The 26,595-nt window shown below is 48.8% G+C and overlaps 1 protein-coding gene across 2 annotated transcripts in view; it reads left to right on the forward strand.

The window, feature by feature from the left end:
* The window catches only part of GRID1 (glutamate ionotropic receptor delta type subunit 1), a 655,245-nt gene that overhangs the window by 133,550 nt on the left and 495,100 nt on the right, over positions 1-26,595 (forward strand). For both annotated transcript variants that reach the window (XM_057735455.1, XM_057735456.1), the window contains exon 3: positions 4,577-4,861. In XM_057735455.1, coding sequence (XP_057591438.1) covers positions 4,577-4,861 — 285 coding nt within the window. The remainder of the gene's footprint in view (positions 1-4,576; positions 4,862-26,595) is intronic.

Below are 26,595 nucleotides of genomic sequence, written 5' to 3' on the forward strand. Positions count from 1 at the left end.
CTTTCCCAGCTGGTGAGCCATTCTTGGGGAGCTCTTATCAATCCATCAAGCCTGCATTGTTACCATCAAGAGAGAGAACAGCTTTATGACCGTATGATATTGGAGGCAAAGAATTATAACAAAGGCTGTTATCTTCTAGAGAGCTGCAAAAACACCTCTAAGCTGGAGGCAGAGGTGACTTCTACATTCTTACTACGCACCAGGCAGTGCCAAATGGTTCTTCACATACAAAGGCCTTACAGAGAATGTGCACAACAGCTTTGTGAAGTGGGTGCCATCATCTTTCTTTGACAGAAAAAACACAGAGGCCCAGAGAGGGTCAGCCCCTTGCCCGAGGTCCCACAGTGTGTATGTGGCAGGGACGGATTCAGACCCAGGCCTTCAGACTCTGGCACTGGGGTTCGTGTCTCTCTCCACAGCTGGGGTGTGAGTTGTGTAATGTCCTGTCCTAGGAATGAGCACACAATCTTGTTTAAGCGAATAGCTGATGTGGCTTTGATCTGATGTATTTTGATCTTAATATTTTTATGTTAGGAGCCTCTAAATAACCGTCATTTCAACAGTGCCCCAATTAGCAGGCCATTCACAGTGGATTAGAAATTGACTTGCATCAGGCTTCTCCATTAGCGCCTGGGAGTGGCTTCCAGCCTTAATTACCCACCCTGTTCACCGAGGAGCTTGGGGCCTTGAGGAGCTTCCATGGTGCCACAGGTGACCGGTACAGGAGCGGGTCAGGGTGCCCACCTCCATGGGGAGGGCTGGTCAGCTGCAGGAGTGAGGTTATTCTCTGTTGTAACTGCCGTTTCTTGGGATTCTGGGCACGAACTGAGTGGGGACATTGAGTGGGAGCAGGGGATACCAAGGAGGGGGTAGGAAACTGACGTGTATTAGCATCTTTCCTGCACACAGCACGGCATTGGCACTTGTGGTCCACGTCCTAACTCAGTGCTCCCATAGCTCTGCTGGGTAGAGGTTTGTATCCTCAATTAATAGAAAACAGGGGCTCAGGAAGGAGACATGCCCATGACCATGTGGCCACCGACCAGAGAACCCCAAACTGGAACTTTGGTCTGTGAGATTCTCGTGCTCCTTCTGCTGCCCTGGTGAACCCAGGCCCAGCCAAGTAGCTGGTGTCTCTGGCTGCCGCCGGGGCTGGGGCAGGGGCAGGGGCAGGGGGACCTGTTCTCTGAGCATGTTCCGGCTGTCCAGCCCCCGTGTCTTTGTCCCACTGCACCCGTCACTCGTGCTGCTCCCCCCACCTCTCCTGGTCCAAGTCCTTTTCTTTCTTTGAGGCCATGATGATAACCCCGCATGAGTTCACCCACCTCTGGGTACCAGGGACCTTCTCCTCTCCTTCCTCACAGGCCAGACTGTGGGGTCTGGGCCCTCGGTAGAGCCTAAGCTCCTCTGATGGGGCCTGTGTTCATCCTGCTCTTTGCCTCTCCCCCTCCCCAGGGCTCACTGCAGGGCTTTGTGCTTAGGGGGTGTGCTGAGTGTCTGCTTGAGACACACAGGAGGGAAGAGACAAGTCCATCCATGGTGAGCAGTGGGATGTGTGCCCAGATGGGGACACTGAGCCTCAGGGAGGTTCAGTGACTTCATAACCCAGCATATGTGGAACGGGGATGCGGCTTGCCAGTAGAAGTCAGCTGATGACCTGAGAGGGAGCCCAGTGGGGTGGACGACAGAGAGCTGAGACCCAATGATAGTGCAGTGGGTGTCTTGGGCTGGGACCAAGGGCTGGAGTTCCTAGGCAACCTTACACCCTAGTGATGTACAGTGTATTTTGTAAGATTACTTTTTAAAAGTGTAAATGCAGTATATCGGCATTAAGGAGGATATGTACAAGAGGAGAAAGAAAAATCTATTTATCATCACAGACCTTGGCTTTTAGTGTTTTCTCTTGCCTTTTTCATTCAGCATGCTTACCTAGTTGTAATCTTGGCGAGCATAAAATGTCGTGCCCTGGTTTTGTCACTTAGTTGCCTCTCAGAAGCATTTTTAGACGGGAAGGTGTCTCCGTCCAGCCCTTATCGGTTGTGCGGCTTCACATCTTGTTATCTGGAAAATAGACACAGTGATGCCTGCTGTACAGGGATGTCATGAGAAGAATGTGAAGTCATGTGTATGGAGTACTCGACAGAGTATTTGGCACAGAGGAAATTCACACAGAATAGTCCCTCCTCCTACATAGCTTTGTACTTAGCCATTGTTGGAGGATTATTTTCCTTTTGTAAAGGAATTACCTGTTCATAACATGAAATTCTGGCAAAATATAGCAAAGAAGGAAAACCACATCTGGGCCTCTTCTAAAATGCGGTCACTTTTAACATTTTGCAATATTTCCTTCTGGCCTTTTTTTCATGCATGTTAAGTTTTATTTATTTGATATCATAAAATACATACAATTTTGTATTACTTTCACATAACTTTTTTATGACAGGTACTTTCCCATGTTACTGTAGTATCTTCATAAATAGGTTTAAAGGCTGTGTATGCTTTCAACAAATGGAGTACTTTTATGTCACTCACCTCTTTGCATCTTTTAGATTGTTAGCCATATATCAGGGGTCTGGGTAAGTGTCCTCTGAATGTTTTTGGCTCTAAAACCATTTTTATAGTTTGGATGGACGCCCAAGGTGGAATTACTGACCAGAGGGCATGAAAATGTCAAGGCTTACGGTATTCTTGTACCAGTCTTTACTGACTGCTATGTGTCAGGCATATGGTTTATCTGGAAGAGATTGGTAAGCAGGATGGGCGTGGCCTTTGTCCCCCTGGAGCGTGAGGTCAAGTGGGAGAGACAGTTATACACGCAATGCAGAGTGTTGTGATAGGGGAAGTGCGGGTTGCAGATGAAGCACATGACTAAGGGTCCTTCGCCAGTCTGGGGGTGTGGAGTCTGAGTCTTGAAGCGAGAGTGGGTGTGAAGGTTCAGGAGGCAACAGGAAATGTGATGAGTTTCAGGAGCCGAAATGTGGGCAGTTGTCTGGGACAGAGTGGGCAGGGGAGTGTGAGAAGCCTGAGGCTGCAGGCACGGGGGAGCCTGCAAGACTGCCCTAAGGAGTTTGATTCTATCCCCAAGGCTCTTGGGAGCCACCAAAGGGCTTCAAACGGAAGCAGGGCAGGATGGGATTTCAATTCAGGAGTGAACTTGGCCTCCTGGATCCTGAATGTGAGGGGCCAGAGCATTTAGGTGGCTGCAAGATCTTCAAGAGAGACTACAGAGAATCTCTTTTCTAACCCCCACAATCCCCCGCCTCCTCCTGCCTTGTGTTTGGAGGCTGAGGGTTCAGCAGGGAGAGTTATAGGCATTTGAGTGGTCTTCCTGCCGAAGCCCGTGAATGTGCAAGGCGAGCGTCCATGCCTTTGGTGTTTGAAAGCTTGGAGGTGTCTTTCTCTTCCTGCACCTTCCCAGCCTCCCACCGCCTTGGTCCTTGGGGTTCCTTCCCCTGGTCTTCGTCCCCTTCTCCCAGCCTGGCCTGAGGCGTTACATAAACCCAAGTGCTCTCAACCAAAAGAAGCGCATTGTCAAAGTTGTTCAAAAGTCTGCCGTCTGCAGCAGATGGCCTGCTGACATTCACAGGCTGTGTTTTGAAACTGCATCTGCTTTCCCACTTTCCTGCCGTCACATAAAGCATTATTAATAAATGTTTGCTTCAAAACTGGTACAGTGGGTTGCAGTGTTGGGAGGTGCATCTTTCTATTAATTGGTCTGATGTTCCAAAAAGGTAAGTGTGTGGCTAAAAGGGTTTACTGGAACTCATGGTTGCTGGATGACTTCAAAAGGCGATCCCTGAGCACAGCCACCCTAGAAACGGCTGCCGGCGCCTGGCCGTGCTCCTCCTCCGCACCTGCGGTCAGTGCCCCAGCTGCGGGAGCATCTTTCTTTGTTATTGTCAAGTGGCTTTTGAACAATCCTGGGCTTCTGGAACCAAACGCTTCCCCTGGGGTTTGACCTAGTATTTTTATGATATGACTCAAGTGGACTTGGCCAGAAGACCTAGGGTTTCTGGGGGTTTTTGCCTACAATCAGGGTCCTCAGGGGTAAGTGTCTCCCTGGCTTTCCACTGTTATTCATTCCCCTCAGCCCCAATCAGTTCAGTTCAGCCAACAATTGTAGAGTATACAGTGTACACCTGGCCTGTGGCTTGGCCTTGGGGATACAAGGATCAACAAAACAAGCTCACAGCCCTTAAGGGGCTCACAGCCCAGGTAGGAAACAGGATGGCTAATTTAATAGCACTAATGTGTCTCAGGCAGATGTGGGTGGGATGCCTGTTCTACTCTCCCTGCTTGAGTAGCCTAGGACAAATGATTTTGCCTCTTCTTCCCTCTGTTTTCTCATCTGTTGCATGGGCACAAGAACATCTAGCTGGCAGCGTCACTAGGGCATCAGTGAAACTGTGCCTGTGAGAGCCTCTGGCCTGGCCTGGCATGGGTTCTTGGTCTCTGGAGAGAGGCAGCATTTCTTGGGGCCCCAGGCGTGAGCCGCCTGGTGTGAGCTGAGTGGATTGAAGCCAGGGCAGCATCCTCCCCATGCTGACCCCGCCCTCTCTCTCCCCTCTCTTTTCAGCCTGTGACCTCATGACGCAGGGGATTTTGGCCTTGGTCACGTCCACCGGTTGTGCGTCTGCCAACGCCCTGCAGTCCCTCACAGACGCGATGCACATCCCACACCTCTTTGTCCAGCGCAACCCAGGGGGCTCTCCGCGCACCGCCTGCCACTTGAACCCCAGCCCTGACGGCGAGGCCTACACGCTGGCCTCCAGACCGCCTGTGCGCCTCAATGACGTCATGCTCAGGCTGGTGACAGAGCTGCGCTGGCAGAAGTTTGTCATGTTCTACGACAGCGATTATGGTGAGTTGGGGGCAGGGGCTGCTCTGGGGCTCTGATGGGGGCACAGCCAGGCACTGGGAGACCTGCAAGCTGGACCATCACTCGTGGCAGCTGAGGGCTTTGGAGCAGGCTGGGTAGGGACAGTGGTTGGTGGTCTGAGCTGAGTGGGTCTCTGGGTGGTAGGACCCCACCTCGAGCTTCGTGAGTGGGGAAAGAGCGCTGAAAACAGATCTGTAGACAGGCACTAAGGTTGCCTAGCAACAACACCTTATCATGACAGCTGAAGTTTGAATCATCTTAGAGTCTTCAATAAAATATTAATAAACTGCTGGCAGGGACCCAAAGGGCTGCACGCAGGCAGTGGTGGAGGCTGGCCAGCGTGGGTCCTCCCGGAAGCCTCCTCTGCAAAGTGTTCCCCTCTCACTGCAGGCTCGCCCAGCCTTCCAGCTCCTTGCCTCCCTCTGCTCTCAGTTTCAGGCTGGGGCAAAGGTCAGGGGGAGGGACACCCTGAAAGTCATGGAGCCAGGCTGGGGTCACGTGGGTTTGGGGACACTGGGCATGGCTGGACGTGGCTTCTCTGAAGACCTCGCATATGAAAAAAAGTCATAATTTCCTTGTTAGGAAACTAGAAGAATGGGCTTTGAAGAAAGAGCTTCAGGTTTTCTATGACTGCTTTGTAAAAACAGACCAGTTCTAGTTCCAAGATAAAATGGTTTCCACCTTATGTGTTTTTTTTTAAACTTTTTATTTTGAGATAATTGAGATTTGCATGCAATTATGAGAAATAATATGGAGATCCTGTGTGCTACAACATCTTGCCTAACTGTTATACCATATCACAAGCAGGATTTGACCTTGACACAATCCGTAGGCTTTGCTCATATTCACCAGTTTACATGCACTTGGGTGTGTGTATTCACTTCTGTGCAATTTCATCACGTGTGGATTCATGTCACCACCACAGTCAGATGCAGAGCAGTTCCTTCACAAGGATCTCACGCTACCCTTTTATAGCCACAGCCACCCACATTACGTGTCTTTAAAGGGTGTGGGGGACTGGTGAGGGTCGGCAGCCATATAGCTGGGGCCACTGTAGAAGGGGGTGGACCCTCGAAAGTCCTGTTTTTCTCTCTTGGTGAAATAATTCCTTTGCCAAGAATGTAACTAAGAAGAGAAGCCAGCATATGTTTGCCTTTGCCTAAATACTCTGCTTCTCTAAGACTGGAATGTTGTCCTCAGCTCTTGAGCAAATATGCTGTTTGGAGTCTTCCAGAAGGAATTGAAAGAGCAAACAGTCACTGTGCTGAAATTAAGATGAGATGGTGATGGGGACAAGGGTGGCCGGAGGCTCTTGGCACTCGAACTGGACTCTGTCTAGGACCTGGACTCTCCTTCCCACCCCCACTCAATCTCTGACTCTGGGGAGGCGTTGGAGACCATGTCATAGCATCTCTCAAGGGCCCAGCCTTCCCCTGAGAACCCTTTGTGTTGGTGGTTCAACTCTGATGTTGGGTCTGCTCTGAGGCTGCATCCTGTGCAGGGGTATGCATACTGCCAGAGCTGAAGGATGCTGTGGTCCAGAGTCTGCAGGCCCCTCCCAACTTACTGCTTCTGACTTTTTTGCTCTCTTTCTGCTCTGACCTATAGAAACTCTTCCAGCCTTGGTTCTTCCTAAGTCCCTGAGGTGGCTTTGGTGGGAACCTCAGCCACAGGAGGCAGGTATCAGCTCTCCAGCCTGCCCGCCCCACTTGGGTTCCTGTAATTCTTGCAGACTGAATGACACCTGATGGCACGTGCTCAAACTCTGTGTTTTCTTCTTGTTGCATCCCTTATCCTGATTTTGCTCATGGAGAAAGTCCTCAAGGAAGGACGCCTAATCGCCACCTGTCTGCAGGCTCCTCTCTTTCCCATAGAGCTGGTTCCTTGGTTACATGTTCTCACAGACACGTCTCCTTCCTTCAGTCTGCTCCCAGCTTGTCCCAACACACTCATGAGGGTTGATCCTTGGTGAACACTTATTCCCACCCAGGCTGTAAGCTCCAAGACCATGGGGCATGTACTATTTCCTCCTATGTCTCTGCTGCTTAGCATGGTGGCTGGCATAGAGTAGGCCCCAAGAAATTGTCACTGTGTGAATGAACCAACTCATTGGTGAGGACATGGACTTTTCAAACAATTTCCACACAAGACAAAGGAGAAATGGGGGGAAAGACAAGGGCACTGACCTCTGAGGTAGGGGAGGTGAGCTAGGAAACAGATGTTTCATTTTGTAGACACACTCCTCTGCCTCTCTCCTCTCCCACCCAGACCCTCCAATCAAACCAAAAGGTCTGCCTCTCTTTTCTGACATGGAAACCTTTGCTACCTTTGGTAGGGTTGAAATTAGTTTTCAACCAGACTGGCCTTTATTAGTAATTCTATAAAGACACAGGGTGACCAATGGAATGTTGTGTTGGGAAGGATTCTGAGGAAGCATGTGGGTTTAGCAATAGAAAGCGCCGTGATTGCTCCGTGAAGCAGCATGGTGCAGGGGACGTGCTGGCAGCAGCCCGCCCTGTTTGCTGATTCTGATCTGGAAGATGGGGGCGAATCAAGCGTCTCACAGCGGCCTTACGCTTGGCTGTCGCTGTCCAAGGTGCCGATCCGTTTGGTGTTAGCCTTTCTGGAGGTCAGTGCTCTTTCATTGGGTTCTGTGCAGAACCGCCTGCCTTTGCCTGCCCTCGTCATTGGCTCCTTGATTTGAAAACCTTTTAGGCCAGGTTTCTACCCCAAACATTCTATGTCAAACGTTCACCACTCCAACTCCTGTTATTTGTTTTGGCCATGCCCCTCATGCACAGCCCAACCTCTGGTCCATTTTTAACATGTTAGCTGAGCCAAGGTGGTAAAAGACCACATGCTGTTGGATGCAGCCCCAAGAATTCGGGTGTGGGTGCTCCCTCAGTCTGGCTGGCATTGGCCTGTCTGAGGGCTGTGGGTGGATTTACATTGCTGATACACGCGAGACAAATGGTGCCTCCACAACTCCTCAGGGCCCTTCCTCCACCCGACCACTGCAGCACTAGCTGCGATGAGCCCAATTAAAAAGCAAATTGAGTGTAAAGACTGTTTCATTCCTTCCAAAGTCAAACAGAAGTGGTTTGGGGATATAGTGACTTTTTTTTTTGATGCTGATCTGCAAGTATCTTTACATATATTATTTTATTTAAGCCACTTAATAACTCTCTGAGGTGGGATTATTGCTGCATTTTACAGATGAGGAGCATGAAGACCAGAGAGATTCTCTTTGACTTTGATGCCCATGCACTTAGCCAAGGCACCATCCTATTTCTGTAATCTGGGGCTTGCTAGGCTCCAGCCTTCTTCTCCTATCCCCAGCCAGGCAGAGTTAATGCCAAGGATGGGGTGTGTGGAATGGGCTTGGCATGCCCTAGGTGTGTGCAGTCAGTCATTTACCAATGAATGTCATATGTAAGATTCCACCCTTACAGAGTGAGGACTGATCTTTCCTCATTTGCCCCTCAGCCTCCTTTTGAACAAAGGAATGTTATTCCCTAGGTGGAACCTGAGGACTGGGCATCTGAGTCAAGAGTCAAGGGTCAGAGAGGCCAAAAGAAGTTCTAAGACAGAGCTTGGCAGAGTGGTGGGAGAGGAGTTTGTATATTTAAGGTTTACAAGATGCAAGATGTGCCATTTGGTAAAATTCCATCGAAAATACTTGTATGCTTGTTGTGACAGCGAAAGGAAAATAAAAGAGAAGCTGACATTTGGGAGAGAAAATTTGTAACATTAAAATATCAAAAGTTTGGATTGAACAGAAGAGAGAACTTTCTGATTTGCCATTTCAAATTCTGGGATATTCGTGTGTGTGTTGGGGAGGGTGTGCTAGAAGCTGCAGCCACAATTTTTCCCCAGTGAATACATTTGGATGAGGGGTATATTTACAACTGGGAATCTTAGAAATCACTGACTCATTCATTCAACAAATATTCACTGAGTCCCTATCATGCACAGCTATTTTGCTAAGTACTGCTTTTAGATGAAACAGGTGGGTGGAGTATTTTGGCTAAAGTTGCACAGGGCTAGGATATGAAGTCAGGACCCAGGGCTCTTTCTTCTATAGCATCTTTGGGGTGTGGTGGTCCCTCTTGGCCTCTGGGCCAGCTTGCAGGCCTGGGTTGGTGTTGAGAGCTGAGATTCCACAGAAACACAAGCTTAGAGTTCTAAATCTGTGGCCATTTCCTATTCGTGCTTGTTTTAAAATAATTTTTAAAAGTTTAAAAGTTACACGTTTACAGTGTATATGTCAAGTTAAAAGAATAATGATAAAGTGAACTCCCATGAATGCAGACACGTTTAAAAAATGTATAGGAGCCCTTGTTTGTCCTGCTTGTATCATGTCCTCTCTTACCTAGGGGACATAATCCCTATCTTGATTGTGTTCTAACCAGTTCCTTGCTTTTCTTTATAGTTTGTCATGCAAGTATGGATCCTAAGATACATATTGCTTAGTTTGGCCTCTTTGTGAACCTTAAATATCTGGAGTAACACTTCTGTACAGTTTTGTGATTACTTTCTTTTTTATTCAATATTAGATTTTTGAGATCTGTTCGTTCATTTGATGCAGATGGGTTTATTCAATAATTTTTACTGCTGCAAAGTATCCCCTGATTTATTATCCATTTTGTTACTATGGGCATTTGAGTTGTTTCCAGGTTTTTGCTATTACAGATAATACTGATAAGAAGATTATTGTCTTTTGGTATTCGTGTGCAAGAATTTCTTGAGGGTCTATCTCAAAGGAGCAGAATTGCTGGACTATTGGGTCTATGCATGTTTCACTTTATTAGATCATTCCAAATTGATTTCCAAAGCATTTCTACCTATATACACTGCTATCTGCAATGTACGAGAGTTCTCAAAGCTCCTCAACCTCACCAACACCCGGTATTGTTTTTACTTTTAAGATTTTCATGTGAAATGGTATCTCACTGTGAGTTTAATTTATATTGCCATGATAAAAGGTGAGGCTGAGAATCTTTTCGTATCTTTATGCACTATTTTTGTTTGCTCTTCTGAACACCTGTATGTAGTTTTTAATTTTTGCCCATTTTTAAAATTGAACCTTTTCTTTTGTAAGTTAGGGCTGTTAAATACCTTCTCTCAGTTAGTTGTCTTAATTCACAGAAGTTCTATATTGTATTGTTTTCAAATTTATTAATGTTTTAGACAAGTAGCTCTATTTCCTGTCTCATTTAAGAGGTCCTTCCCTATGCAAATGGCGTGAAGATATTCTCCTGCTGAAACCTCACTGTCTGCACTGAGAACAGATGTTGTCCTCCTGCCTGGGTGTCCACCAATAAGTCCTGGCCCTGGGTGAGCCTGGATCCCAATGCTAGATTGTCTCTCCCTGCAGCTGTGGCCCGACATTCCTCCCTGACACTGCTCTGCTCTGTTGTGGCCATGGAGCTGCTCTCATTCTTGGTGGTGATTGCATGGTGGTGATTGCACAGCCTGTGGCACGATGGTTTGGGAGGGCTTCCAGGAGGAGGTGGCATGTAAGCAAGGGCCTAAAGAACTAGTAGGAAATAGGCAAACAAAGGACACTGTGGGGAGGAGGGGAGGAAGCGTGTCCCAGGCAGAGGGAAAAGCATGCTGGAAGGCCTGCGGGCAATGACGTGGGGAAAGATCCTATGGCTGGATTTTGGGCAGTGACTCCAGTGAGGCCTCACTTGTGAGCTCAGAATCCCTAGAAATCCTTGGGAGCCATATCTTGTTACTCAGGACCTTTGGGTCCTATTCTTCACGCCCAGTTCAGAGACCTGAGGACAGGCATGGGGTCTTCATCTCTAGAGGGCTCTGGTCCTTCTGTTGCCTGTGTCCAGACTCATTGGCTGCCTATGAAAGGGAAGAAACTAATGCACAGAGAAGAGCTGTGATCTGTGAGGACAAATCCCAGACCCAGAGTCTAAGCCAGAGGCAGGGCCTGAACTTCCCAGGTGACCCAGGTGGCCCAGGTGTCAGTGAGTAACAGCCCACATCTCTCCAGCCATCACTCTGAGCAGGGTACTGTGTAAGCACCTTAGTACTCCAGTTCACATCATCCTTATGGCAACCCTTCCAGGTGAGTGTCTACTATCCTTGTTTTACAGATGAGGAAACTGTGATTCTGAGAAGTAAAGTCATGTGCTCTAGGTTATATGGCTGGTGAGTAGGGGGTTAGCCAGGTCTGATTCCCAAAGCCTGGGTGTCACAGCTCTGCTCACAGCCTCTTGGTCCTTGTGGAAAAGCTGTGGGGAGCAAACACTGCTGGTAGACTCTTTTCTTAATGCACAAGGATTTATTGTAGCACTATTAGTAACTGCAGACACTGTGAACAACCTTAGTGGTTAAATATATTATGATACATACATGTAATGGAAGACTATGGTTCTTTATGTACTAAGAAGCCATAGTTCCAACACATGAAACTGTGTTGTTAGCTTACAATAGTAAAGTGGTGTCAGGATTGCTCTGGGTAAAAGCAAGCTCCCATGTGTGTATATCTGAGTACACACACAGTCATAAGGGAGTGCTGTGTAGGGAGGGAAACACAGTGACTTGAGACAGGGATGGGAGATATATTTTTTACTGCATGTTTTTAAATATCTTTTAAGTTTTGTATCAGGTACGAGAAATAAGTAAGTCAATAAAATGAATGGAGGTTGCCATCCCTCCCTTCTACTGACTGCCCATGGTGACTTCTCTGAGCTTCTGCTTCCTCACCTAAGGAGCAGGGATGGTAATTTCTGAGCAACAGAGTAAAACCCCCAGCAGAGTTCCTGGTACATGGCGAGTGGTCTGTATGACAATAACAAGTCACCTGTGGGAAGCAGGAGTGGCAGTGGTCAGTGTTCTTCCCTCTCAGGGCTGGATGTGGGCTCAGGGCTTGGAAGAGGCTTGGCACAAGAGCTTTGGCTGTTTACCCCTCCTCAGGATTACCCTTGAGCCTAGTGGTTAGGAGCAAGGACTCAGGAGCAGTCTGCCTTGGTTGAATCCCGGCTCTTTCTCTGTAGCTCTGTGACATTGGACACGTCACTCAACCTCTCTGTGCCACAGTTTCCTCATTTGTCAAATGGGGATAAACCATCATCACTGCCCGGTGTGCTTGATGTGTGGATTAAATGCATTAATACATGCCAAGGGCTTAGCACAGTGCCTAGCATGTGCCGAGTGCTCAGGAAGACTTCCTCGCTCAGGAACTGCGCCCAGGGGTGGCCCTTTGGTACCCATTCTCCCTTAGCCTCTGAGCTGGTGCATCTCTGCTGTGGCTTGTTCTGTGGCCCAGAACACATCTTAGTTGTATTCTTAGTGCTTGTGGAAACAAAGAGAGTTCAGGGTCAGCTCTCTCACCTGCAGGGGACACTCCAGGCCTCTGTGGCAGCAGGGCTGAGTTGCTGGGCATCCCTGCAGGCTCACTGCATGGCCCCAGGTGGCTCTGGTGAGCCACTGCACCTTCTCAGCTGGACAGCTTGACAGGTTCTCATGGCAAACATCTGTCGGCTGTTGGTCCTCACCCTCAAGTCCTCCTGACGTGAAACTCCCCAGAAGAAAGGGAATTATTGGACAAATGCTATTTTAACCAATGCTTTGTGCCAACAAAATCTCCTTTCTGGCCCCTGGCATAGGAAGTCAGACGACCGAACTGCGATAGTGAGTGTTCTCATTAATAACATACATCGTATCATTATGGCATTAGTTTAAATTGAAGTAATAAATACTTTTTCCAGATGAAATGAGCAAGTGAGTTTTATTGCTAGGAAACCTACCAAGAAGTTCGACAATAACTTTACTGGGACGAGTGTTTTGGGTTTTGTTCTTCTATCTAATTATAAAGCAACTGTACTTTGGGGCACGTTAATTGTAGCATTTGCTGGAAGATTAAAGTTCATTAACTCTCAAGTTCCCTCACCCTTCTGTCAGATTCCATGGTGTGTCTGAGGACAGGAGGAGATGCCTGATGCAGGCGTGGATGAAGGACAGGAAGGTGAGGCTGCCCTGGGCCCCACATGCGGTCCATCATGCAGCTGGGGCCCGTGGCAGTGGCCACAGCAAGACCTTGGCCAGACCTACACCTCCATCTTCCCATGTCATGCCACAGTGTCCCTTGGAAGACAAATGTGGTCCCGTTGACGTCCCTCTCCTGCAGACCCTGCTTTTCCAGACCTCCTCAGCCCCAGCACACAAGAGGGAACAGGTTTTGTTGTTAAATACCAGAATTCCAGGAAAGGCACCCAAAAGATGGAGCCCCAAACATCTGGGAGGACCATTGGCCCGAATGAGATTCCTCCATCCTCTCCTAGTGAAATGAAATATTATGTCTTTTTCATTGTCTCAGTTGAACCATCTCTTACCCTCCCATCAGGGAGAGCATGGCTCTTTCCTAATAGGATCCAGCAATGTCAGAGGAGTTCCTCCATTTTTTGAAATGAACTATATTGAGGCATAAATGGCATGCAATAAAATACAGTCATTAGACGTGTACTGTTTGATGGATTTTGGCAAATGTATGTACTAGCATAACCACCATCCCAGTTGAGGTGGAGAACATTGCCAGATATAGAAATGCCTTTGCTATGAAGCGAGGATGTCGTAGCTAACTTCCCTCTGGCTCTAGTCACTTCAGCACTGGCTAGAAAGCCGTAGGCCCTGAGAACAATGCTATGTGCCTGGAGCCTGCATTCAGCATCCTCTGCCCCTAGGAGTGTTTTCAGGGACCTGGAGAGTCCGTGTGTGTGGCCACAAGACAGGGAAAGGACCAGGAGGAGTAGAAGGCAGGGGGAGGGGCAGGGGGAGCCAGGGAAGCCCTTTGGCAGCTGTGACTGGCTCTCGGACTGAAGCCATCTCCAGCCAGGATCACAGCCCTGACCTTCTGCTCACTGGCCAGAGATGGCTCCTCTTCCCTTGCCAAGCAACGCCTGGTATCTCCTTGAGAGGCGACATTTGGGTAGTTATGAGCACAGACTCCAGCATCAGAAAAGAACTACATTCAGGTCCCTGCTCCATTGCTTACTGCATCCTGGGTGAGCTATGGGTACCCTTCAGAGCCTTGGTTTTCCTGATCTGTAAGATGGGTATCACAGTGCTTCTCTCCTAGGCTGCTGGCAGATCCTGGCCAAGCATGTGCTCAGTGCTATAGCAGGTTGAGAGCCTTATGCTTTAAAAGTTTTCCTTTGCTTCTTACAAAGAGATCTCAGCAGATGCCACCCAGCTCTGAAGAAGCCTTTTTGGAGGGCTGGGAAGTGGGTTTCCTTTCCTGGTTGCTCAACAGCTGTGACCTGAGGGAGGGGGACCATGGGTCTTGCTTATCTGGGTGTGTATAGACAGCATCTCTGAACAGCTTTAGGAACATCCTTCTCCTTGGGAGTCTCGAGAGGCAGAAGGGCTCCGGGAGCACCATAAGATGTTTCCCTGTTGAAGTGTTGTGTGGGAACACTTGGGGCACTTCTGCCCCAAAAGACCTTCCCTCACCAAATCATTAAAAAATGAAACTCCTTTTCCTCTTGACACCCTCTTCTCTCTTCCTTGTATTATGTTTTTCATTGAATTTACCTGCCATTTACTTATTTCTTGATGTTTGCCTTCCCCCAATAAGAATGTGAGTTTTGTGTGTTTTATTAAGTGATGCTGCATATCCAACATTTAGAATAGCACCTGGAACATAGTAGGTGCTCAATAAATACTCATTATATGAGTGAATGAATCTATATTTTGGGGCATTTCATTGCCTATTTGTTCTTCCAGGAAGCATTTGTTTCTTTATATGAGATTCCTAATTACAGCAGTAATATGTGATTTCTGAGGAGTCCAAAGATCAGGCAAAACCTCACTCACATCCACTTTCACCAGTGAACCAGTGTGTTCAGCCTGCTGAGTTTCTGTCTACACCTTCCTCCTTGGCAAGTGTGAAGGGAGCACTTGTGTACCCAGGGACAGGGCCTGATGGGAGTTCAGATGGGCCCGTCCCTTTAGAAATTCTCCCCACAGCTTCACAAGAGGAATAAACACAAAACATATGTTTATATCACAGTGTGAGGTTAATAGTGGCTGCTGAGGTTTTGTGGGTGAACATGTTGGGCAACTTGGGTTCCATTCCTGCCTCAGCCTTTTTTCTAACTTATCTCTGGGCCCACTGACAAGTCTTTCTCATCCTTTGTTTTCTCATTTTGGCAGTGGGGATAATAAAAATGCCTGCCTCAGAGTGTTCTTGGGAGGTTGAAATGAAATGGAATGATGGATCTGAGAGTGACTGAGCTCCCTGTGGCCCAGGCCATTTCTCATTTGTCTGACTCCTCTTCAGTACCCAGGACAGCGCCGCAAGCGCTGCCCTGTGATCGGAGTCGCGAAGCCCCCCAGCCTCCTCAACTTTGCCTTGGGAGGCGGTGGGTTTTGAATTAGGTGGGAGCAAGGGGGCTACGTCAGGTTGAAGAAGGAGGAGAGAAATTCTGGGGGTGGCGGGGGATCTGTGTGCAAAATATCAGGGTGTGAAACAGCACGGCGTGTCCTAGAGGAGGAGGGTTGGAAGGCCAGCAGCTTAGCTGAGAGCTGGAAGTGATGGAAGGTGTCAGTGGGAAGGGTGGGCAGGGGTTGCCTCACACGGTCTCAGGAGACCTGGCTGGGAGCATCTGAGTGGCTGATTCATCATGTCTGTGGGGGCAGGGTTTCCCCTCTCCTGATGCAAGGTGTGAGATGTGTCATCAAGGCTTGCCTTCCCATGGGAACTCTCCTGTCTGGTGAGATGCTTGGGAACAGAAACCTGTTCTCTTTGGTTGCGTCACCATGGCATGAGACAAGGAGGAAATTGCTTGTACATTGTGTGGCCGGTTCTCCATTGTAAGAAGTCTGGTGGTTTTGATGTGGGGGGCAGCTGCCCACCCCGTCTTTCCCACTGGAGGCTCTGAGAGTGGTGACAAGTTCACTTAAAACCAGAAGATGTTGGGGGAGGGGGGGAGTGTCACACTGACACGGCCACTTTCCCTATAGGTGGCATGATGTCTCCTCTCCAGGCCTCTGTTTCCACTCCTTTGCTGGAAATCACCCTCCAAGCCACCTGACCTGGTACCTGGGAGGGCTTGCCTGCTCCCCGCCCCAACACTCCTGGTCCAGGGCAGGAGCCTCCACGTGGGCCTGGCATGCTGTCGTGAATTTTGGTTTAATTGTTTTGCGATGCCTTGTTTGCCTGTTTGTCTATTTCCTGCACACATCCAGGGAGGGTTTGCAGAGGCTTCTAATGAGGCAGCAGCAGTCAGAAAATAAAGGCAGGGCACTAGTGGCTGCGCTGGCTGGGAGGGTGGAAGGCAGCCCGGTGAGCACGCGCTCCTGGCAGGCAGGAAGGGGGGAAGGCAACCATGGCTTACAGGGCGTCTGCACCCTCAGGAAGGAAGGAGCAGGGCAGCTTGCTCCTCAGAGGGACCAGGCTTCTCCAGCACTTCAAAGAATTCCGCCAGAGAGACCTGGTCTGTGCAGGGGACACGGAAGACAGAATGGAGAGTGATCCCGGCTCGACTTTAAAGCAAATGCAGAGGTGGATTTTGTTTGCCTGTCACTCACAGTCTGCTGACCATGGAGGGTGATCCCAGGCTAGAGCTCACCCTTCCTGAAGGGCGGGGGTGGGACTGCCCCCACCTGAGCTTCCTTTAGGCTGGTCTTCATGGAGTCCGTGGGCTCTTGTTGCCCCCTGAGCGAGGCCTCCTGTATCTAATCAGTCCAGTTCCATAGGTCAGACACCCACTGAGTTCCAGGTGCTGTGCTGGAGAATTGGAGTTGAGCATGGCAGGAGTGGCCTTTGCTGCCTTGGCTCCAAGGATAACTGCCTTCAGTGGGGAAGAGGGTTATGACGGAGGCTATGCTGTGGCAGCCACTAGAGCTGTGGCAGGGAGCTCAGCCTGCCTGGCAGAGCCTGGGAAGGCCTTTTGGAATGGAGTTGATTCCTGATGCAGTGAGGAGGGCTGAGCGGAGGGGAGGGCAAGCAGGGCAGATATGGGGGCCTAGGAATGAGAGAAAGCGGGGATGTTCTGAGAGCTGGAGGAAATTATGCCTGGCTGGAGTCGAGCGTCTGGGATCAGGGACTGGGACGTGGAGTGCCCCGCCTGGGTGATGCAGGAGCTGTGTATTCTAAGGGCAATAGGGGAACGTGGAAGGGTAGATCACTCTGCTTTCTTTTCTTTGTGGTTTTCCTTTGAAAAAAATTTTTATTATGTAAGTAATACACGAGATGCATATGTGTGTGTGTGTGTGTGTGTGTGTGTGTGTGTGTTTTAAGCTTTATTTATTTATATATTTGGCTGCGTTGGGTCTTTGTTGCTGTGTGCAGGGCCTACTCTTTGTTGTGGTGCATGGGCTTTTCATTGCTGTGGCTTCTCTTGTTGTGGAGCACGGGCTCTAGGCGTCTGGGCTTCAGTAGTTGCGGTGTGTGGGCTCAGTAGTTGTGGCTCGCGGACTTTAGAGCGCAGGCTCAAAAGTTGTGGTGCACGGGCTTAGTTGCTCCGTGGCATGTGGGGTCTTCCCAGACCGGGGATCAAACCCATGTCTCCTGCATTGGCAGGCGGATTCTTAACCACTGTGCCACCAGGGAAGTCCTGATAAATGTGTTTTGTTTTGTAAAAAAAAGATAAACAACAGAAGCATTTGAGGTGAACACTGTAGGCACCCTTAATGCTCCCTCCCCCGCGTTGCTCTATGGAGCCTGGCCTCCTCACACTCCGTCTGTGCAGACATTCATATGCACATGCAGGGAGCTTCTCAAAAGCAGAGGCTTTTGCTTTGTGCCGTGCTTTTTACTTCAGTTGCTTCGGAGTTTTCACACCATGTCGGTCCCGTTGGTGCTGCCTCGTTCTCCTACCTGCCGCACGACATGCTGCATGGTGGGGTTTATGGGCCCATTTCCTCACTGTGTGGTTTCTGGTGATTTTGCTCTTACAAGCAGTGCTCGAATACACACCCTTGAAGGCACAGCTTTGTGCACGTGCCTAAGTATTCCTCTGGGCTGGATTGCTAGAAAGTAGAGCTGCTGAGTTGCAGGCAACCCTGTGGGTTCCAGTTAGAAACTAGAAAGATAGTGCTAAGGTGCCAGGTACCAAAATAAGGCAGGCAGGAAGAGAAGTATTTAAGTATTTTGGAGAACAGACTCTATTCCGGTCCCTGTTTTTTTCTTTTCTTTTTTTTGATGGTTTGGAGGAAGATAGTTTCTTGAATGCCATGTTGCTGAGAAAAAGTGTGACTAGGCAGAAAGTCAGGGACAAAATCCAACATCAGAGAAGCAGATGAGACGGAACAGGGGCCCTCTTAGGTCAGCAGCAACTCTTGTGAGAAATGATTTGAGAACTGAATCAGCTGCAGCTCGGTGGAGGTGGGCAGTGGGAGCGGGGTGGTCCTGTGGTGTGTCTTGCTCTAAAGGGGGTATGCCTCTCTGGTGGGATGGAGCCAAGCCGACATGGGTTCACAGAGGAGGGACCCGTGGTCTCGGGAGGAGCAGCTGATGGGCCTGGGCCTGGGACTGGGGGAAGGGCTGGTGTGAGCTGAGGGCTCTGGCCTGCTGTAAGTGGCACCAGGACTGCACCTGGACTAAGGGAGTGTTGCAGGAAATTAAGAATGTTCCAGTTGTCAGAGCTGGCCTTAGCTAGAAGGGACTGCTCCCATCCCCCAGGGAGCCCCTGGGGCCACTGTGTCAGGTAGGGTGCCTATCCCTTGTCCACCTGGGATGGTGGAGGGGGAAGCATCTTTGGGTGACTCGTCTCCCCAGGGCCTGCAGGCTTACTAAAGGCCATTTGGTTGAGCTTCGCTTATGGACCATAAACAGAGTGCAGATATGCCCTGCATTGTTTCTCCAAAAGGAAAGGGATGGAACACTTCTTGTGCCAGGTGCCTTCACCATCCTTTTCTTAGTCTGCACATCACTCAGCAAGGTCGGCACCTGCATACCAGCCAGTCTAGGAAACTGAGGCTGGGAGGGGTTTCAGCTGCAGGTGGAGATTTAAGTCTTAAACCCTGACTCTCCTGACTGCCTCCCCACTGCTCCGAGCGACAGATGTGTGTGTTCCCCTGATGCGAGGAGGGAGAGGAGGGGGTGGGACAGGGGGCACCCTGAGGGCCCCTGGGTCAGGAGACGCTGTTGTGGGAGGAGGCCTGTGGGGCTGGGAGGCCTTTTCCGGCTGACCCGCCCTCTCTGCACCCTCTCGGCCTCCCCTCCTCCAGGCCCTCCTGACACAGCCTCCTGGACATGCACACAGCAAGGGCTTAGTGCTGGAACCCAGAGGCCTGCTCTGGCGGCTGTACCCTCATTGTGTGGCCTGGGTGGACTTTGTTGCTGGAGACCTTCATGTCTCTGTGGTATTGCCCAAATGTAGGCATGAAGGGATGTCACCTGTGGGTCCTTGTGACATGTACTGGAGTCTGCTTGTATGCTGGGAACATCCCGCTTTGCTCTTTTGCTTATTTTAATTGTGGTAGAATCTATACAACGTAAAGTTTACCATTTTAGCCATTTTCAGCGCACAGTGCAGTGGCATTTAGCACATTCCCACTGCTGTGCAACCAATACCACCATTTGTATTCAGAACTCTTTTTGTCTTGCAAAGCTGGAGCTCTGTGCTCTTTAGACACTAACTCCTCAGTCCCCCCATCCCCCACACCGGCCCCTGGACACCACCCTTCGCCCTCTGTCTCTATAAATTTGACTGCTCTACAGACCTCAAGTAAGTGGGATCATACAGTGTTTGTCTTTTTGTGACTGACTTATTTTACAACACAAAGTCTTCAAGGCTCATTCATGTCATAGCATGTGTCAGAATTTCCTTCTTTTTTAAGGCTGGATACTATTCCCGTGCACATCTGTACACCACATTTTGTTAATCCACTCATCTCTTGATAGCCATTTGGGTTGTTTCCACCTTTTGTCTACTTTGCTTTCTGAGGGTCCTGGAGGAAAAGTTTAGTCTCTTGGGATCCGTGTGTGTGTGTGTGTGTGTGTGTGTGTGTGTGTGTGTGTGTGTAGCGTGCATTTGCATATAATACCTTTTGGAAGACATCCATTCATTCTTTACTCTATCAACCGAAGTCACCTTCCTAAAACTCACAGCCCTGCTTAGAGCCCACAGTGGTGCCCCTTCTCCTCAAGGGTGGAGTTCAAACCCCTTCAGGGGGCCCGTGGACCTCAAGGTCTGTCCGTCGCCCCACTCGTTCTCCAGCCTCTTCTTTCATCATCCGCCCCAAGACTCAGTATGTCCGAGCTACACAGGATGTATCAGTTGGGGTGAAGTCAGAGAAACACAGTTCACTCCATGTCCTTCGGGGGGGGAATTTTTATCTACTGACAAGTGTCCCCAAAGGTGAGACAGATGATGTGGGCGCAACCCAGACTAACAATTTTAGGAAAGCACCAGAACACCCAGAGTTAAAGGGACAAACGGAAGAGATAGTCCTGGCGCCAGGGCCGCCCAGTGGGAACGGGAACCTCCCAGAGAGGCCACCGCGAGGGAGCTGGGAGCGTGGAGGAGGCACTGAGCTGATGCTTGCTGTGTGGCATGGGTAGGATGTACAGAAATAAAAAGACCAGAGATCTGGAGGCTTATACACCACGCGTGAGCACACAGACATGCCTGCATGCGCGCACACACACCTCAGGTGCCTGTGGTAATTAAAGTCAGAGGCGCAGATGAATGTAGTCTGCGGCCAGCTATGAATCTTGCTAACAGTCACCAAGAAAGATCAATAAATTTGCTTCCTTCTAAGCCGGCGCAAGATTTCACTGGAGGGCCTAGGGCAGCTCAAGGTGGAACGTTCCTGAGGACTATCCAGTTAGTCAGCCTGTGCAGGGAGGGGAGATCAAAGTGAGTGTCCAGTTGTGCTCCAGACCCGCAGGATGGGATAGCGTGTCGGGGCACCTTGGTACCCGGAGACAGGGACTGGGGGAGAAGCTTTCCTCCCCTGGGGCCCACCTCGGACCTCCTGTGTGCTTCAGCGACAGCTGCTGTGGTCCAGAGGCCCTGGCCACAAGGTCAGGCCATGGCCGAGGGTGCTGCCCCAGCCTCTCCTGGGGCACAGCACAGGGCACGGCACCAGCACGGTGAGATGTCTTGGGCTCCCACATCTGCTCTGGGAATGGGGGCAGTGAGGGGAGGCGGTGTGTGTGGTGACCTTGAGCCTACATGCATGGGCTCACAAGAGCTGCTGAGCCACTTCTTCCCAACTCCACGTTCTGTGACAGAAATTGACCGTGTGGGACTATTTACACCATGGACATCAGCAAGTGCTACACACCAGGGCTTTTTGACAAACTGATTTTAAAATTCTTATGGAAATGCAAAGTACCTAAAATAGCCAAAACAACTTTGAAAAGGAAGAATAAGCCTGGAGGACTAAGTAAATGACCTCAAAACGTTAAAAACTACAATAATCAAGACAATGTGGTTTTGGTGTAAACGCAGACAAATAGACTACTAGAACAGAATAGAGAACCACAAAATAGACCCTCACACGTATAAATGATTGCTTTTCAGCAGAGGTGCAAAGGCAGCTCAGTGGAGAAAGAAGAGCCTTTTCAAAAATGGTGCTACAACAAGTAAATATCTATATGCAAAGAAATAGTCTTCAATCTATACCTGTACTATATGTGAAATGTAAGAAAAATGGATCACAGACTGTGAAAAAACTGAAATTATAAAACATTTATGAGAAAACACAATAGAAAATTGTTGTGGCCTTAGGTTAGGCAAAGATTTCTTGGCTACAACAGCAAAAGCACAATCCGTAAAAGAAAAAGAATTGATAAACTGGATTTAATTAAAATTAAGACCTCTTTAAGAATGAAGTTCTTTGAAAGACACTGTCAAGAGAATAAAAAGACAAGCCACAGACTGGGAGAAAATATTTACAAGTTACATATCTGATAAAAGAATCATATATAGAATATAAAGAACTCTTCAAACTCAATAATAATGAACACCACAGTGAAAAATGGGCAAGATATTTGAATAGACACTTTACTGAAGAAGATGTATGTATGACAAGTAGGCACATGGAAAGATGCTTACTAGTGAGCAATTAGGAAAATGCAAATTAAAACCACAATGAAAAACGACGACATACCTACTAGAATGGCCAGACCGACAATACCAAGTGTTAGGTTACAGAGCAACTGGAATTCTTTATTTTTATTTTTTTAATTAGGAAATTAAAAATTTTTATATTGGAGTATAGTTGATTAACAATGTGGTAGTTTCAATTGTACAGCAAAGTGATTCAGTTATACATACATAAGTATCTATTCTTTTTCAAATTCGTTTTCCATTTATGTTATTATAGAATAGTGAGCAGAGTTCCCTGTGCTATACAGTAGGTTCCTGTTGGTTATCTATTTTATTTTTTTATTTTTTATTTTTTTCCTGTTGATTATCTATTTTAAATATAGCAGTGTGTATATGTCAATCCCAAACTCCCAATCTATCCCTCCCCCACCCTTTGTCCGGGTAACCATAGGTTCGTTCTCTAAGTCTATGAGTGTTTCTGTTTTGTAAATAAGTTCGTTTGTATCATTTTTTAAAGATTTTTGCATATAAGCGATATCATATGATATTTGTCTTTCTCTGTCTGACTTACTCCACCTAGTATGATAATCTCCAGGTCCATCCATGTTGCTGCAAATGGCATTTCATTCTTTTCAATGGCTCAGTAATATCCCAGTGTATATATGTGCCACATCTTTATCTGTTCATCTGTTGATGGACATTTAGGTTGCTTCCATGTCTTGGCTATTGTAAACACTGTTGGTAGGAACGTAAAATGACACAACCACTTTGGAACAGTTTGATGGTTTCTTAAATAGTTAAACATACACCTACCATATTAGCCATTCTACTCCTGGGTATTTACCAAGAGAAATGAAAGCATATATCCACTCAAAGACATACAGCAACTTAATTTGTAATACCAAAACCAGAAACAACTGGAATGTTCATCAGCAAGTGAATGGATAAACACATTGTGGTGCATCTATACAATGGGATACAATTCAGCAATAAAATGGGATCAATTATTGGCACAGCAGCAGCATGGATGAGTTTCAGAGTAATTAGGTTAAGTGAAAGAAGACAGAAGAGAATATACACTGAATGATTACATTGATATAAAACTCTAGAGCATGCAAACTAATCTGTAGTGACAGAAGCGGTTCAGTGGCTTCCTGGGGACTGGGGTGGGTGGGAAGGACCACAAAGGGGCACAGGAAACTTTGGGGGGTCATGAAACATGTTCATTATCCTGATTGTGGTGATTGTGGCGATACATATGTTGAAAATGTATTAAAATCGTGCCCTTCAATATTTGCAATTTATTGTGTTCCAATTATACCTCAATAAAGCTGTTAAAAATTTCATTGCCTTTTCCAGATCCCATGCTGCCTGTCACAGGGGTTCTGTTTCCACGCCAAAGAAACCATCACGCCTGAATTCATGCAGACAATTGCCTTTCCCTTATGGTTTCCAAAGACATGTTAGTTTGAGAATCCATCTGTGTAACATCCACCAGATAAGTGAGTCATGCTGGCTTGCTGGAATTCTGTCACACATGGGCTAGAAAGGGTGGAACGGTCAGGATTGCATCAGGGGCCCTGAATGCAACGAGTGATTTCAACTAATAGTCCTTGAAATGCACTACAAAAGAAGCTAAGTGAATTGCGATCTTCTAAAGCTGACATCATGGTTTTTAATCTCAGTGTTATAAGTTTCTTCCTTTATCAACTGTCTGCATTAGGGTTGATTTGTAAGTCTCTGGCCTGCTCAGAAGCCGTCAGGTGGGGACAGATTAGTGAGTCACTTATGGAACAGCGGTGGGGAGAAGCTGATCAGATGTAGTCAGACAGCACAGTAATTAGCATGCCCGAGACACCAGGCTGCCGCTCTGGGGCGGCCTTGGCCAGTCTCAACTGTGGAGCAGTTTGTTCCTTTCCACAAAGAAATTCATTAGTGGAGATCAAGGGCCAGCAGCGTGGAGGCCCCCCACCCCTGCCCGGCGCTGCCTCGCATCTTCAGGGCCCAGAGGCAGAGGTACACAGGCTAGTTTGCTGGCTGCTCTCCAGGGCTGGTGGGCAGCATCCTCAGGGCGAGGCTTCTTCTGGGACGTGCCCCCAGGCCCTGGAATTCCGCATGCCCCCACCGTCTTACCCCACACCCCCAATCGGAAGAGCTGAGCTTTCACTCCAGGCTGTCTGCGTCTGTGGAAGTTCACGTGGAACTGATGGCAGGGTCTAGTTCTGGTGGGAGGAGTCTGAAGTTTCAGAGTCAAATTCGTAAAGAAGTCCACTTCTTTGTGGTTTGTCCCATGCTGATCAATGGAAGTGAGGCCCTAGCAGATTCTAAAAACTGAAGCACAAATTTGTGAATGCATTAATTCATCCAGTAAGTGTCTATCATGTGTCATCTGTATGCTGGGCTCTGTCCTAGGTGCTGGGGAACCAAGAGAATGACAGAGTCGAGGTTCCTGCCCTCATGGAGCTTATAGTCTAGCTCAGGAGACAGAAAATGAAGAAATAAGGTAGCAAGAAGATAAGTACCAATAAGTGATTAATAATCTTGTTCTTATTTATTGAACAAAATATATATGACTTCCTCTCGTTCAGAGGTTCTCTTCCTGGGTTCATAGAATCCCTAAGCTCCTTGAAATTGTACGGAAAAGCATGTGTTTATGTGTGTGTGTGTGTGTTTCTACTTTTTCTCTGGGAAAAGTCCATAGTTTTCACCAAATGTTTAAAGGGTCCATGTTCCAAGGAAGGGTAGACCCATGATCTTAGTTCACCAATCCCCTCACAGGCACAGATGTTGTGTCCTCACCCTCTCCTGGACCCACCATGACTCTCTCCTCCTTGTCTCTCTAAGTCAACTCACTCCCAGAGTGGTCTGTGTTTCCTTCTCCCAGCTGGGATCTGGCCTGTTGCCACCCTCTCTGGATTCAGGCCTGTGCACACTGGCAGGTGCTTCTTACCCAGCGTTCTGAATGGCAGAGGCCGCTCTGCCCCAGGACTAGGTTTTTCTGCAATCATGGGAACGGGTCTCCACTTACCATGGGAGGTTCCAGGAGACGGGCCATGTGCAGAAACCTTTGCTTTCCCGTCCTGGACCAGAAGGCCGGTCCGGAGCCTGCTGGGCGTCAGCTCTGAGCCTTGAAGATTGTCCTGTCCGTGGCCTGTATGTCTGAGGGAGCCTCAGGGTCTGGGCCTAACTACCCTCCGCACGGCCAGCATCCAAGTAAGGACCCCACGCTGCCCGCCCTGATTCTCAGCATTGCCTTGGACCCGCCAAGTTAGCCCACTCTGAGCTCACCTTGTCCCTCAGGGCTTGTGGTCTCTCTGGTCTGGCCTTGGGTTCCCTCCGCCCCATCTCAGAAGGGTGATGGGTGCACCTGTTGCTGTTTGTGTCTTAGTCTCAGAGGACTTTCACTGCCCAATTCCAGGTGGTGGAGAAGGCTCTGGCAGCTACCTTCTTCCTGCCTGCAGCTCACAGGAGATGGGGCCTTTTGTGGACGAGCCCCTGGAGAGTGTGGGGGAGGCTTGGGGGTGAGTAGGTACACATGGGCTTTCTCCCACAAGGCCCCTCAGTGCCCATACCTCTGCTCCAGCCCAGCTCAGGGCAGGGAGCCCATGAGGCTGGTAACCTTGGTCCCTCAAATGGTCCTTGCCCTTGACCTGATCCCTGCACTCAGCAGACCACAGGTTCTGATTACGGTTGGAATGAAGTCAGTATGGGGCACTCTGAGGACAACCTCAGAGTCTCAGGGATCCCAGAGTCACTTTCCTCACAGACAGTAAGGCCCTGTTACACGCCTAAGCATGGCCCTGGGAAGCATTTGATCACCTGGGGACTCTGTGTCATCTGTTAGGAAAATGAGCAGAGGGACAGCTGCTGTTGGAGTCGAGGAGAGGCGTGATTGAGGTGACTCCTGCAGGACCCTGTGGCATGGTGCTCGCCCACCACATTCCCTGCATCTCCTTCCCTTGCGCCAGCTGGAGGCTCCCTCTCACAGGCTTGCTGGCAGGTCACCTCACCTGTAGCCACTGCCTAGGGTGCCCCTCCCCTTGTCCAGCCCTGCTCTGCCCTGCCCCAGCGGGTCCCACACTCTTGGCTCTGCTTCAGTTTTAAGCTATTGGAGCTCCACTTTCTTTGTGGTGCTCTAGGCGTTTAAGCATGATGCTGACCTCCCTGGGAGACTTTCTGGAGCCAGAGCCTGGGATTCTCTCTGAGCATGTGCAGGGTTTTGGGCGGAGGTGGGTGAGTAATAATGTGAGCCCTTTTCCCTGCTTCCTTTGCAGGAAGCTGGCTTTTGGGGGAAAAGATGGGCTTCCTCATGATCACCTGGGGAGGGTGACTTTTCACTGTCAGACCTCTGTTGATGAAGATGGCTGAAATCCTAGTCAACATTTCCTTAGACCTGATTTACTGATTTGGGCCAGGAGTGTCATCTGTGGCTGTTGTGATTGGTGGTTCTGAGACAGGGCAGAATTTGTGTGAGCTGTGGCTCCCTGCTTCCCATAGATGGAAAGACACTGTCCTATGGCCAGTTGGTGCAGTAACTGGGGGACCCGAGGAGAAGAAGGGGCCTTGGGGTCCCACAAAATCCTGTCACCTGTCAGAGCAAGTAAAATCCAAAGTTACGTTGTGGCTCTTGATTCGCTAATTATGTGACCTTGGACAAGGAAGGGAAACTTTCTTTTTTTTTTTTAATATCAC

This window comes from Hippopotamus amphibius, chromosome 5 (assembly GCF_030028045.1).
Source record: "Hippopotamus amphibius kiboko isolate mHipAmp2 chromosome 5, mHipAmp2.hap2, whole genome shotgun sequence".
Classification (NCBI taxonomy): Eukaryota; Metazoa; Chordata; class Mammalia; order Artiodactyla; family Hippopotamidae; genus Hippopotamus; species Hippopotamus amphibius.